We start from the raw sequence: 15,346 nt of genomic DNA on the forward strand, positions 1-15,346 counted from the left end.
CTGTTTAAAATTACATTTTATTCACCAAAAAATCAGAAATTAAAAGTTGGGAGGCTACGGAAAATTTCAGGTCAATAAAAGCAATGAATCAAAAGTTATTTCAGTTTAAAGTTAAAAAAAAATACCCGGGTATCCGGTTGCCAACTTAAAGGTTAAGAGGAAAAACAAAAACAAAAAGAAAACTGTTTCAATTCGAATTCAACCAGCAAAGTAAACGGTATTCCTTCGCGCATTCAAAAAAAAGTGTGACAGCACGTGACGCTGCTGACAGGTTTCGCGTTATCCGGAGCGAACAGCTCATCCGGGGCAGCTGAATGACAGCAAGCAAAACAAGAGCAAAAAATAACCCCTCTCGATCCCGAATAATCGCGAAAGCTCGGGCTGCGAACGGTGCCAACCCCTGAAGAGAGCGACCCCAGACTTTACGGGGGGTGCCATTGACGAGCAAAAGCTTGAATTTTCCTCCAGGAAACGGCTACCGACGAAAGGGCCAGCAGCTGCAGCGGGACAAGGGAAGGAAAAGGCCCGCCGCGTGCGCCCATCCTCAGCACCATCGATAGTAGCGTCCCGGACCGGGGGGCTGAAGTGTAAGGAAGTGGCCCGGAGTGAACTGATCGGAAGATCGCAGGAAAGAAGGGCAAACAGACAGGCAGACGCACATACAGGCGCACACACACACATGCGTACACGCTGGGAGAGTGGTAAGGCAAAATTGGACGAAAAGCCGACCGGGCCCAAGTGCTCTGTACACAGGAGGGCCATTGTGAGGGGGAGTTTGCCACCCTTCCGTCGCCACATAGTCATCACGGGGATCGGGAGTGACACCACACCAGACGTTGTGTTTTTCTTTGCTGAACGCGTAGCAGTGGCAAACCATTCACTTCACGTGTGTGTGTGTAAGTGTGACTGTGGCTGTGTGTGTGCGGCAACAATGAACTAGTGGAATCGTGCAAAAGGAGACAGAGAGAGAAGCAAAAAGTGCCGCAACGTCAAAACCACCTGCTTTTCCCCAAAACCGCCCCTAGCACCACCCACCCAACCCTCGCCCTTGCGGTTTGGGTGGCCGCTGGACTGGGTCGTCGGCTGCCAGCGCAGTGCTGTGTCTGTGTGCGTGCGTGGAGCTGTGTGGAGCTCCCAAACGACAAACCGAGTCAAGGATTTTTCCAGCGTTGAGCGTTTTCCGCCACGAGAAACCATCCCCAAACCAGCTGCGTCTACGAATCGGAGGCTTTCCTGCAGCCTTTTTTTCGTTTTTGGTGTGTGGCCAAATGATCGCGCTCCCAGGTGAGGGACGGAGAAGAAAGATACGACGAAGCCCAGCCGCAGCATAGGCTGTATGTGGAAAAGCGGAAATTTGCCACCAACGTGATAATAAAACGAAACTGCCTAAAAAAGAGGAAAAGCCCAACATCATCCATTTCACAGTAACGCACACATACTCGCCAAAGAAGAAACAAGACTAAAAAGAGCACACATCAGAAAGAAAAACAGTTTCAGCTGTGTGTGTGTGTGAGTGTCTGTGTGTGGGGGCTAAAAAGGCCCCAAAGATAATTGGAGATGGCCAACAGTGCGAACCACTGGACCGTATAGTGCACAGCATTTTGTGATTGTGTGATAGTGTGTGTGTGTGTTGGTAGTGGTTGTTTTTGTTAGTGCAACTGCAGCAGAGGCAGCTCAGCGGTACGCGGGGAACAATCAAGGTGACAAAAATTCGCAATCAAACGCTCGCAGCCGCTGGGCGGCGAGTTAACCCCGAAAACCCGGTCCCTCTCCAATCATCCAGCGGGGCGACCGCGTGCAGGGCGGTGCGCAGGGCGGAGCTACCTTAACGATGCGGTCCGCCGGCGTCCGACGTCTCGCTAGTTGCCGGGTGAACCGTCCGCAACATGCCCGCACCGGCCACTAGCGGTCCCGCGTCGGTACCACCATGTCCGATAACGAGCACGAAGGGGCGGCCGCGCCCCTGGAGCCAGCGCTCGACTCCGTCCCCTACGCGACGGTTCCGCTCGTGCCGCCGGTCGATTCTTCCATCGCGACTATCGTCACTATGGACGCGACAGCGGTGGTCGGGACGCCGCCGCCGACGACGACGACGGTGGCGGCCGAGTCGCTGGGAGCGTTTGTGCAGCCCCTGCCCGCCTCGACGCCGCACCGGTTGCAGCTGTTCCGCTATCCGAACGCGTTCGCCCGCCCGCCGCACCAGCATCCCCACCACCAGCATCATCATCCACAGCACCATCACCACCACCTGCCCGCCACAATCAACAAGCATGAGCCGAAACGGGCCTGCACATCGCTGCCGCTTTACCTCAGCAAGGTAGGTGACGTCGCGCTTGCGGACGCAATCGCTAATCTCTCGATTTTCCACTTGCAGCAAGAATTTGTCGGTGGGTTTTTTTTTTGTTCGGCGAACGCGAACAGCCCGAACAGCAGCACGAAAAATGATGGCGAATGTTTTTTGGGTTGAATTGTCAGAAGCCACGCTGAACGAACGAGACGAGCGAGTCGGAGCTCCCTGCTGACGAAGGGCCATTGCGAGCGGGTCTGGTCCGCTTGGGTCAACAATTTTAAGAGTGCTTACTGTGGCATGTGACGCATGTATTGCAACGAAAAAAATGCGTACTAATTTTAGCGATTCGTCATGCGAACAGAATAGTCATTTAAAGAGCGTTAAATGGCTATACTCTCTGCACACACGTTGTCTAAATTTGACAACGATAATGGCTGATTTGCGATGGCGATCATGCGAAGAGTCGAGCAGCTAAGCGTCAAACGGCCGGGGTTCCATCATCACCGGCATGCCGCGAGACACTTCCTGTTCACAGCATATGGCGGAGCAGCAACTGAAGGGCCTGTGCAGGTTTGTTCCGGTGCAGTCTACGGTCTTGAAGAAATGAAAAAAAATGGAAGAAGATCTTGTACGGCACATGACTTGGCCACAAACTATCGGACAAGCCGATGAAAAGCTACTTTGCTTTATATCTGTATCTATGTATATTGTTTACCCAAATGGTGGTTATAATTTTGTATAATATTGTGACGCGCGATCCGTCAAAGACGATTGTTCCATAATTACAGCCGGTGTCATAAAATTTCGCCTCCTAATCATCTATTTTTGTCTCTAATGCATAGATTTTTGACTGTAAGTAAATCGCCTTGTTAAAAAACTTTAACAAAATTGAATTGAACATGAATTCCGGTCGAATGTAAAGCAACATGTCAGCATCGAAATGTGTCTCATCTGTTGGCGAGAATATCTCTTCAATGAGGAAGGCGGGCATACTTACTGGGTGAAACAAAAACGAGTTGCAATCTGATCCTTGCTCTGATCCTAGTGATGTGCTTTTTCGAGCGCATCCACGACGCCGATCCGACTCTGGCTATTGTTAGTCCGACGCTGACTCAGGCAAAATTTGAACCTACTAGTTCCGCCCGGAGTCGAAGTCATCCGGAGTCGTCCGGAGTCGTTCGGAGTCTGCGGAAGTTGTTCAGAGTCGTTCGGAGTTATCCGAATTCCCACGGAGTCGCCTGGAGTCGTTCGAAGTCGTCCGGAGTTGCCCGGAGTTGCCCGGAGTCGCCCGACGTCAACCGGAGTCGCCCGAAGTCGCCGAGAGTCGTTCGGAGTCGACGGAGTTACCCGGGGTCGTATGGAGTTGTTTGGAGTCGCCTGGAATCGCTTGGAGTCGTTTGGAGTTGGAATCAACCGGAGTCGGAGTCATTCGGAGACGTCCAGAGTCGTTTGGAGTTGTTTGGAGTTGTTCGGAGTCGTCTGGACTCCTCCGGAGTCGTTCGGAGTCGACGGAGTTACCCGGGGTCGTTTGGAGTCGAAGTCGTTTGGAGTTGTTTGGAGTCACCTGGAGTCGTTTGGAGTCGCCCGGAGTCGTTTGGAGTCGTTTGGAATCGGAGTCATTCGGAGACGTCCAGAATCAATCGGAGTCGGGCGGAGTCAACTGGGAACCGTCCGGTACAATGTGCTTTTGACCAAACATTTTATTTCGTTGTGTTTTTATTGTCTTTTGCTTCGTGCGCGAACTTCGTATACAGGCCATTGATTCGAATGTTGACTCCGGTCGACTCTAACCGATTCCGTACGACGCCGACTCCGAACGACTTCAGTCGATTTCGGACGACTCCGGACGATTCTGGAAGTCTCCTGACAATTCCGGATGACTTCGGATGACTCCGGATGACTCCGGATGACTCCGACTCCCAACGACTCCGGATGACTCCGTATAATACTGGGCGGACCTTTCTTCCGGAATCGGTTCCGAAATTTTTGGAGTTGGATCGGAGCCAACTTCGGATTTTGCCAATTTTGCCTATCACTAGCCGGATAGATCAAGATCTCGAAAGTGCTCGCCTCTGCTAGAACTAGAGTGGAATGGCGCCAAACCCCCTGGCCTTCGCCGGCAAACCGCAACCTTCGACGGTGGTTTTTGGAGAGTGCAACGCAGTGTATTTTCCTAGTTAAGGCACCGGTTAAGGCATACACCTCGCCATCCCGGAAGGCCGGCAGAGTTAGAAGCGCTCTGGTGGCACTCTGGCTTATGAAACCAATTGATTAACCTTGTTTCGCTTCATTTTAGCGTCTCGGCCGGCTCGGCAGCAACAGTATGCGGCGCTGGGTGTTTTCTACTCCGGAATGCATCGACCTAGTGACAATGCAAACACATACACACACACAAACACGCGAAAGCACACTGAAGCACAACTTGAGTTGCCACTTGAATGGTTTCAAAAATCTTTAATCCACCTTCTACCTTCCGGGCCTTCTGCTGGGGCATACCGGGAAGGCAAGGACGGGTCGAGACTTTGAACGGCATCCTTGGTCGGTCCGTTGAGGGGGAGGTCAAAGCTTATCTGGTGCATCGTGTGTTCTTTGGGAGCATTGCAAAGCGAGGGAGGATTGTCATCAAGATTCAAGACGGTTTAGTGCTGCCTTTGCCTTATCCTTGCCTTGCCTTCGTGCACCGTTACACCATCTCTGTGTGTATGTGTGTGTGGGTGTGCTTCTGCTTTTCTGTGTTCGTCCAAACCTACCGCTCATTAGACTGCCAGCATTAGCGCGGCGCTGGCTTGGCTGGTTTGTAATAATGCACATCACCGTGGATACGATGGTGCAACGTGCCTGTTATTGCGCCCGTCGTTCGTTTTGTTCGTTTGCGCTTGTGCGTTGTGGGATGCAACCTCATGCCTCATCAATCTATCTATCTAGCCCCCTCCCCCCTCCCCCCGCTCTTCGCGCGGGTTGTATTGCGTCTTTGTGGGCCGATTGCGCCGTGCCGCACTCGTACCCGCGGCCAGCCTGTGCTGCCGGTTCAGTAGCTGCCGTCCAAAATCGATCGCCGACAGAGCCCCACCGACTTTCCATACGGCTCGCGCAACGATTGGGCTATTTTAATTGGATTTCGATGCAGCGTAGTGCTGGGCAAAAACGGGGGACGGTGGCTGGTGTGAAATTCCGTGTCGCCTCCCCTTTCGCGGGGAAAGTAAGGGAGTGGGAGAGGGGTGGTGGGGAGGAGTCAGGGTAATGCTGTTGGAGATGTGGTCAGCTGATGCTTTTTGTTGTTGTATGTGCCGATTATCTTCCCTCCAGTCTTTCCTCTTTCTCTCTCGCTCTCTTTTATACCTCACATAATGATACTGATCTCGGATTTACTACAGACCGTAAGGATTACCCAGACACACACACACACGTACTTACACACAGGTTTGGACGGTGCGGGGGAACCCCAAACCGAAGAAGTTGGAAGTACGCGGTTGGGAGTTTTGTACATTGCAAAACGTTTCCCGAACAGTTCCCGCGTCGTTGGCGATTGATTGAGGGAATGAATTCAAATTGAAGGATGAACCCCATTTCAAGGTTTCAATGAAGCATTACAAAAATTAAAATCACTTTTATGATTATTACTCCTAATTGTTGATGCCTTAGTACACATATGAGTGTACATATGAGTTTACTAGTGATGGGTAAAGTTGGGAAAATCCCAGAGTCTACTCCGATTGGACTCCGATAATTTCGGAACCGACTCCTACTTTCTGGAGTCTGCCCAGCATTATCCGGAGTCGTTCGTCCGGAATCGACTGGAGTCGTCCGGAGTCGTTCGGAGTCGTTCGGAGTCGGTCGGAGTCGTCCGGAGTCGTTCGGAGTCGTCCGAAGTCGGCCTGAGTCTTTTGGAGTCGTCCGGCGTCGTTCGGAGTTGGAGTCGTCCGAAGTCGGCCGGAGTCGGTGTCGGAGTCGTCCGGATATCGGCCGGAGTCGTTTGGAGTTGGAGTCGTCCGAAGTCGTCCGAAGTCGTTCGGAGGTGGAATCGTCCGAAGTCGGCTCGAGTCGGAGTCGTCCGAAATCGGCCGGAGTCGTTCGGAGTTGGAGTCGTACAGAGTTGTTCGGAGTCGTCTGGAGTCGTTTGGAGTCGTCCGAAGTCGGCCGGAGTCGTTCGGAGTTGGAGTCATCCGGAGCCGTCCAGAGTTGTTCGAAGTCGTCTGGAGTTGTCTGGAGTCGTTCTGAGCCGTTCGGAGTCGGAAGTTGTCCGAAGTCGACTGGAGTCGTTTGGAGTCGTTTGGAGTCGTTAGGAGTCGTCAGAAGTCGTCAGGAGTCGTCCGGCGTCGTTCGGAGTCATACGCAGTCGTTTGGAGTCGTAGTCGTCCGAAGTCGTTCGGAGTCGTTCGGAGTTGGAGTCATCCGAAGTCGTCCGGAGCCGTTCGGAGTTGGAGTCGTCCGAAGTCGGCTGGAGTCGTTCGGAGGTGGAGTCGTCCGAAGTCGGCCCGAGTCGGAGTCGTCCGAAATCGGCTGGAGTTGTTCGGAGTCGTCTGGAGTCGTTTGGAGTCGTTTGGAGTCGTCCGAAGTCGGCCGGAGTCGTTCGGAGTTGGAGTCATCCGGAGTCGTCCAGAGTTGTTCGAAGTCGTCTGGAGTCGTCTGGAGTCGTTCTGAGCCGTTCGGAGTCGGAAGTTGTCCGAAGTCGACTGGAGTCGTCCAGAGTCGTTTGGAGTCGTTAGGAGTCGTCAGGAGTCGTCAGGAGTCGTCCGGCGTCGTTCGGAGTCATACGCAGTCGTTTGGAGTCGTAGTCGTCCGAAGTCGTCCGGAGTCGTTCGAAGTCGGCCGGAATCGTTCGGAGTTGGAGTCGTCCGAAGTCGTCCGGAGCCGTTCGGAGTCGTCCAGAGTTGTTCGGAATCGTGCGGAGTCGTTTGGAGTCCTTCGCAGTCGTTCAGAGTCGTAGTCGTAGTTTTTTGTATATCCTATCCTTTTTACTTTGTTGAAGTTCCTTAGCAACTAGTATTTCAAGGTTGCGTTCACACGTGACGACCAACTCGGTTCATTTGCGCTTACTTTCGAAGAATCGGTTCGTCCACCTGCAATGTGTACTTACCTTATTAGTTTTACCTATTACTTGTATTGTGTACCCCGCTGCCCGTTCCATGTAATACATAATTTGTCTGCAGAAAGTGGGCCATAATTCGCGCAAATGCAACTCAAATTATGATGTCTGACACCTCCCTTAGTATTGTCGTTAGATTGCGAGCTGTTTGAAATTTCGCGATAAAATGAGTTGGGATGTAATTCGTCGAACAGCAGCGCAAAGCTAAACGATTGCAACAGTGCGGCGGGGGGGGGGCTATTTTGGTTGTTGTTGATGTTGATGTTCAAGTCCATTTGATGCTCCGCGTGGTGCTTAGATTTGTGTTTGCTAATGCAAACCGAGTTCAATGTGGGCGCTGTTGCTAATGCTAATCGCTTTAAACACTGGCCGCGCATCCACGCAACAAAGTACCAGCCCATTCCTCCCTCTCTTTCTCTCTCTCTCTCTATCTCTCACGACCACGAGTACGGCTAAGGATTAACTGTGGTGCCGTGTCATTAATGCGTAGGGTTATTATGGTTTACGTTTCATTGGCCCCCTTCCCTATCCACCCCGTGATTGACTCGGCAGGCGAATTTTCCACGCAGTTTTCCGATACCTCTAATGGTTTCTTTTCTGCACATTATTCCACATCCATCACGCGCCACACCGCCGGCTGTACCATAGGATCGTCATTACACAATCGGACCAGGGCGGGCGCTCAGGGTCCGAGAAAAAGGTAGAGGTCTTCGATTCGCCCTCCAATCCCTCCTCTCGTTGGATGAAGAAACGGATCGGAGCGCGCTGGGTGGGTCGGGATGGGACGAAGGGGGAGGGGAGAACACATGTGGCCAATGCTTTTAATGCGTTACAATGCGTTCGGTACATGGATGGGTTGGATGGACGGCGGGTGCAATTTCGATGGACGCCCGTGTTTGTGTGTGTGTGTGCTGCTTGATTTCTATTGCATCGTTTTCGCGTGTTTGTACCGCAGATAATTGCGGTTTGGGCGCTTACGGGCCTGGGAGAGGGAGGGAGCATTTTGATACTGTTTTTGTTTTTGGAGAAGGAAATGGGGAGGGTAGGCAAAGATACATTTGCCCGGCGTATCGGTGCAAGCAAATCATATCACACACCAGCGCCCACCTTGTCGAGGCCGCGCCCGGTCAAGGATTGTGGTCGGTTGTTTCGGTTGCAATTTGGTCCTTCGAGCCGGATTTCTCTTTCGCTGGTAGAGGTGGTTATGGGTGCAGTGATATGCGATGGCGAAACTTGATGCTCCTCAAACGATCGGCAATCAAATGGCATTAAACCTGATGTCAAATGTGCAAATGTAGCTTTTTAGTAGCATTTCTAACAACAAAACAAAACCTTATCTCTGTACAGTTGTTGATGGATTGACTTGTGAAGAAGTAGTTCCGATCTATTTCGCTTGTAGACGAGCTTCATTTGTAGCCATTAGTTGATTAGGCTCGGTTACAGAGCTACGAAAAGTATTTTTACACAAAGTAGCAGTAAATAATAATTCCATAGTGTGGGTAAACCTATGTGGGTCCTAGAAATGATACTTAACCCATTTTGTTCCTGGAACCGATCTGGAACCTATAGCGATCTTGGAATTTGGTACTGAACTTATATTGTTCGTGGAACTGATACTGAACTCCTACTGGTCCTCCAACGGATCCTGAACCCATACCGGTTCTGATACTGATACTAAATCCATACCGATCCTGGAACAGATCCTGAACTCATACCAGTTCTGGAACTGATAATGAACTCCTATCGATTCTGGAACTAATCCTGATTCCATATTGTCCTTGGTACTGATTTTGAACCTATACCGATCCTGGAACTGATACTGAATCCATATTGTTCTTGGAACTGATCTCGAACCTATACCGGTACTGGAACTGATACTGAACTCCTACTGGTCCTCCAACGGATCCTGAACCCATACAGGTTCTGATACTGATACTAAACCCATACCGATCCTGGAACAGATCCTGAACTCATACCAGTTCTGGAACTGATAATGAACTCCTATCGATTCTGGAACTAATCCTGATTCCATATTGTCCTTGGTACTGATTTTGAACCTATATCGATCCTGGAACTGATACTGAATCCATATTGTTCTTGGAACTGATCTCGAACCTATACCGGTACTGGAACTGATACTGAACCCCTTCCAATACTGGAACAAATCATGAACCTACCCCATTCCTGGAACAAATACTGAATCCATTCTAGGCCTGGAACTGATCCTGAATCTTCACTCATCCTGAAGCTGATATTCAATCCTTACCGGTTCTGAAATTCATTTTGAACCCACACTGTTCTTATAACTGATACCGAACCCAAATCATTACTGGAAATGCTTCCAAATCCATGTCTCTTCTAGAACTGCTCTATGTATTCTGGTCGAAACATTGTTTCAATCTTGAGCTGTTTTAGTCATTCAACAGATCGTAAACCTGTCCCTGTTCAGGAACGGATACGGTACCTGCTCCGATCCAGCAACTGATTACACTACTGACAGCGAGCGTGCCCTGTGCGCTCTTCCGGTATCGCGTTACCGGAGCGGCGGTAACGAAGTTGAGCTCCAAAAACCCATCGAACGACGAACCACAGCTGTGTGTCGTTTTGGGGGCCTTCGGGAGTTTCACCGTTTCGTGCGCGAGAAAAAAAAGATTAAAGGGAGAAAGTATTGGAAAGAAAGAAATGTTGCCAAATCGGGGGAAGGTGAGGTAGCTTTCAGTAACGGGAGAAGGTAATTAGTTGATAACCGTGGGGCGGGTGACCTGGCTTATTCGGCTTTAGATTATTATGTTTATGATTAGAAGAGGCGAGGGTTGAACAATCATCTGCACGGGGGAATTTTTTGAAGAAGAGAGAGAGAGAGAGAAAGAGTGCAAAGGAGAATGGCCGTAACATATGTACGGCATATGATAATGGTCTGGAGGGCATGATAGAGGGGTTTTAGTTTTATAATCCGGCGGATTGGGATGGAGGCTCTTTGCCACGTTCCATTATAATTGATTTCTCCTGCTTTAGTTGTTTAGGCGAATCTAGGTTGTGTTCAATCAATGTGTGTGTAAGAGATGGACATATTTGTTGATAATTCGCATCTATTCTTTTCTCCTTTTATTGTGTCTAAGATATGCAGATCGTCCTTAAAAAAAACACGTAGATAAGCATCATGTCTTTTACGATCTGAATGGTTTCAAAATAAAAATTAATACACCGTCTCCAACCGTTGGGATTGTACCTACCCCCGCTGTGTTGTGCAGGGTTGGGCGGGAATTTCTTCAAACACATACGATCTTGTTTTCATGCTGCAATTTTCCATGTACCCGCTCGGCAGACAGATCAACAAATAAACAAACGATCGCAATTGTTCACGTACAGACACGCAGCTGATGACTCAGCCGCTGCAATGTGTTCCGGTATTGCACTCTGCTGCACTCCGCAAGCAGAAAGCAACAACCTCCTAACGGGCCATTTTTTAATTCCAGTGAACCCACGCACTCGTGAGCTACCGTGTGGTGCTCACGTTCCGATGCTGTTGGCTGTTTTGTGGGCTCTCAGCGAGGTTTTGGCCCTACCTGGTACGCTCGCCGATCTTTTCGCTCTGCCCGCGCTCTCGAGTCCTCTGGTGAGCCGCGAGGGAACGGGCAATCGTAGGGATGGTCGGGTGACTTTGGCTGCAATGTACGATTGTGTAAAGTGCGGTTTAAATTAAATATTATACAAAAACTGATAAAATTACAAACAACACGACGCAATTTCCAATATCTACAACATTTTTCATTGCTTGCGAGATGTTTTTCAACAGCTGTCAAATGTTGTATTCGTATTACAATATTGTTTCAGTTCTTCCACATGATTTCCAACACGTCTCAAGCTGAGTTGAGTTTCACAGTTCTTTGTCTGAAAGACTGAAGTTCCATTGATGCAAATACACCAGTTTGACAATTGTTGAAAAACATCTTGAAGGAGGTGAACAGTGATGTGCACTTTCGAAAGTGACTTGAAATGAAAATATAAATTAGCCTTTTTGCTGTTATGTATACAGAGTGACAGAAATAACTTCTCTCTACTTCTTTTGTGTACGAATCTCTTGTTGCGATGTGTTGGAATATTATACAATTTGATTAAAATATACGAAATGGTTTTGAGGTGAAACATTATTTGTACACAATTGACGAAATCCAATAGGGAAGCACGCAACTGTTAATAAAGAATGGGTATGTACAACCCAGTCGATGGCCAGTCCACTGGCACAAGCTGCGATTTCAGTTTGTTGGGTTAAACAATCATAATTGTTGGGTCCATAATCACAATTTTAGATATAGTTTTTTCCAACTATATGCGTGACGATTATGTCGCAGACTATTTTGCATCTCAGCAGAATATCTCTCTATCTTTTGTTACATGCATTAGGAGCCTACAAATTAAGACACTTTTTTTTAAATTGATTTGACTTTTTTATGACTTGAGCCGTTTAATTTGCGTAATTCATGAGTTTAACTGATCCAAGGGAATAGACGCCTATGTCATATTATTTACGATGCATGTTACAGGGTTTTTCAAGTCCGTTTCGAATGTAAACATTGTTATTCACCGCGGACAAAATGTTGTTCCACAACGATATATGACATTTCATTTCCATCATAATAATTTTTAAAGCATGATTTTCAACACGACTTTCAGCTGGATTGAGTTTGACAGTTCTGTGATACAAATGACAGATATGTGTTGGAAATCATGGGTTGAAACTGAAATTTCATGTTGATACAAATAAACCATCTGACAGCTGTGGAAAAACATCATAAATGCGGTGAATAACAATGCTTACATTCGAAACTGACTTGGAAAACCCTGTATGTACGCCCCGACTTGCTGTTGCTAGTTTCTAGAGTTTTGGTTTCATTTGGTGTCAAATCTAGACATGTTGTTTGTACTACCTGGTCACGATTGTACTATTGGAGCGTCTAAGTGTGCTTCGGTTAGTTGAGTTTCACGTTCGCAACTAAAACATAAAGCAAGAAAAGAACGTTTGTGGATTTTTGCAATGTGAATGCTCCGGTCTGCTGAATGTCATCGTTCAATACTGATGGCCTTTTAAATTCCCTATTTTTATTAAAACAAAAAAGAAGGGAATGCCGAAAACACCTCACAGCGATCCATCCCTAGTTTTCTTTGCCGCATGAGTGCACCTGCTCTCACTAGCGGAGCGGAGAGAGAGAGAGAGAGAGAGAGAGCCGATGCCACTCACGGATGCGTTCGGCTGGGCGCTGTGCGAGCCGTCGGCCGGAACCCGCGCGCTCAGAAGCTCGCCAACCGTCCGTTGAGTAATACGCGCGTCTCTGCGTTTTAGGTACGTGCGCGCGCGCGTGCCCCGTCTGTGTGTGCGTCCGGTGTTTTTTGTTGTTGTTGTGGTTGTTGTCACTGTTTCAAATATATTGTTTCACTCGATCCCTTTCACCACTGCAATTCGGCCCGACCCCGAAATAGCTGAGCGCGCGGGCCCTGCCTGTTCAAGTGGCGAATCTCATCCGCGGCAAAAATATTCGCGCGTCACCATATTGTGTATGTGTGTTGTGTGTGTGTCTGTGCATTTACGTGTTTTTGCACCCCTCAGTGTGTATGCGAGTCTGTTCCATTTTGCACCCTCCACCACCAAAACGGATGGGGTGTAGTAGCGAGCGAGTAGTGCGTTGGTTTCTGTGCCGTCCGAGTGCAGTGTGTGCGGTTGATATTGTTCTAGATCATTTTCACTAAATCCATTGGTACGTGCCAGAAGACGGGGTGGGGAGGCTGGCAGCAGCAAAGAGTCCAAAAGAAAAGGGCCTCGAAATTGATGGATTCATTATCACTCGACCCCGGTGGTGGTGGTTTTCCCCTCGGTTTGGTTGGTGATTTGCGCCAGAGAGATAGCAAAGCAGTGGGTTTGTGATGAAGGGGGGAGCGTTTAGAGTGAGGGAAGGGGATGACAAATCTCAACCCAACAACTCGTCTCGCTAGAAGCAGCAAATGACGGTTTTTTTGTAGGAAGTTTCTTTTCGCTCTTCTACGGCTGTTGGCTTTTGCCCCCGCACAGCATACAAACGCACGAACACATGGGCACGAGATGAGTCACTCACGGCACACTCGCCGACGATCACGATCAACAACCTTCCCTCTAGCCTGTCCGCTTCCTTCTCTGCTACAATGACCAACATGCAGACTTCAAATTCAATTAAACCTATTTAAGATTTTTCTTAAGCAATTCTAGTTTTTAAATTCGGAAATAAACCGGGAAATGTTCCGCTCCTCCCCGCCCTCACTCCCCTCTCGTTCACCAGTTTCCCCCTGTGTTCCTGCCGTGGTGTAGTACCATAATCAACCCGCGTGAAGGCCACGGTTGGAAGCGTTTTCCCGTTTTGTTTTCCGTTAGCGAAATTTCCATTCCACATATTCCATTTCGGGCGGTGCCTTTCCGTTCGGACGCTGCTGCGTTGTTCCCATTCTGGTGTGTGTGTGTGTCTGTTTTTTTGTTGTTGCTACTACATGCTCCCCACCTCTAACTATCTTTTGCAATTCTGTGCAGTAAATGCAACGCCCGCACGATAGAGAGAGAGAGAGAAGAAAAGAAGATAAAATAAACTCCCATTTACTTCCGTTCATCCGCGCTTCCCTTCCATTTCACCACTAGCCGGTACCGGTGTATGACTGTGTGTGTGTGTATGCGTTCTCCCCATTTCTACCCCTTTTTGCCTCCCCCCCCCCCCCCGGTGCACGCACAAATATGTTCGTGATGATGAGAGGAGGGCTTTTTCGCAGAGAACCGTGTGTGTGTGTGTGTGTGTGTGTGTGTGTGTGTGTGTGTGTGTGTGTGCGCCCAACTCCGGCTCCGTGTCCGTTCCGGCTCGATCGGTTTTTTGAGCAGCGGGAAGAGGGGCCCCATCTGCCTCTTGCTCGTTCGGGCAGCGGTGAGGAAGGCACTGTGTTTCCTTCCGCTGTTTTCCGCACGTAAATAATTTCCATCCCATTATGCGCCGCGGTCTCTGTATGTGTGTGTGGTGCGCATGTGGCTTATGCAACGTTAGTTTTTTGGGTTTTACTGAAGGTTCTTACACCCCCCCCCACCGTGCTCAGTGGTGGCTTAATTACCGATCCCCATGATACGTCTGCCACATCCTTCTTGTGCCATGCTGCTCCAAGCTGGAGCAATGCATGTATGCGTTTGTATGCGTGTGTGAGTCGTAGGATATTTTAATCGGGAAGCTACTACAAATTAAAACAAATCCGCAAACTTGTCTCCACAAATGCGCCAAACTCTTCTAGCGAGAGCCGTGTTGGAGTGAGGGTGAACCAAAAATTAAATGCCAGAGAAAGGACCTCACTTTGTGCACTGATGTTGTAGTGACGGTAGAAGTTAGAGGAGGTTCAAACAGAGAAGAAACACACTTTTCGAACGCCCATCAACCGTGCGGAATTGTTGTGGCGCTGACAATTTCATTCACGATCAAACGTTCAACAATCAACCGGAATCAAAATTAGCCCGTGTGTGTGTGTGTGTGTGTGTCTGTGTTTTATGGTGTTTTGTTTTAGCTGTGCCACGTGTCGAAAGGATATATTGTGATTAAACTAACGTTGAGTAACAATTGTAGCACCACGAAAAGGCTTTTCACGCACAATGCACAGCTACCGCTGCTGCCGACTAAAAGGAAGTTTTAACGCCGCAATCGTGTGCCGCTCCGGTAGTGTAGTCGTGAAGCGGGCGGACCCTATGATTGGCGGCCGGGCATGGGTTCAAATCGCATATGAAACTGAGAGAATGAAAGGGTTTCCCATGAAGTTGTTGTTGTGTGCTTGTGCCTGCTATCAGAATTCTTATCTTATTTCTTCATATACAGTCTTAGATAGATGATTTTGAAATTTTGGATGATTAGATTTTCCCAAAGGTTAATGGGTGAAGATGACCCACTAGGCATCCCCTTAATAACAAGGCAGAAGCAAGGGGG

General features: G+C 48.9%; 1 protein-coding gene across 6 annotated transcripts in view; it reads left to right on the top strand.

Annotated features, from left to right (window-relative positions):
* Positions 1 to 355: 355 nt before the first annotated feature.
* The window catches only part of LOC120905441 (serine-rich adhesin for platelets), a 97,321-nt gene continuing 82,330 nt past the window's right edge, over positions 356 to 15,346 (top strand). Inside the window, exon 1 of one of the 6 annotated variants that reach the window (XM_040316202.1) lies at positions 356 to 2,317. In XM_040316202.1, the coding sequence (XP_040172136.1) occupies positions 1,928 to 2,317 (390 nt within the window). In that variant the 5' untranslated portion in view covers positions 356 to 1,927. Of the gene's footprint in view, positions 2,318 to 12,668; positions 13,130 to 15,346 lie in introns of those variants that run through there. The other 5 variants (XM_040316205.1, XM_040316203.1, XM_040316204.1 and 2 more) reach the window with 5 other exon arrangements.

The sequence above is a fragment of the Anopheles arabiensis genome, chromosome X (genome assembly GCF_016920715.1).
Source record: "Anopheles arabiensis isolate DONGOLA chromosome X, AaraD3, whole genome shotgun sequence".
In the NCBI taxonomy this organism is placed as follows: domain Eukaryota; kingdom Metazoa; phylum Arthropoda; class Insecta; order Diptera; family Culicidae; genus Anopheles; species Anopheles arabiensis.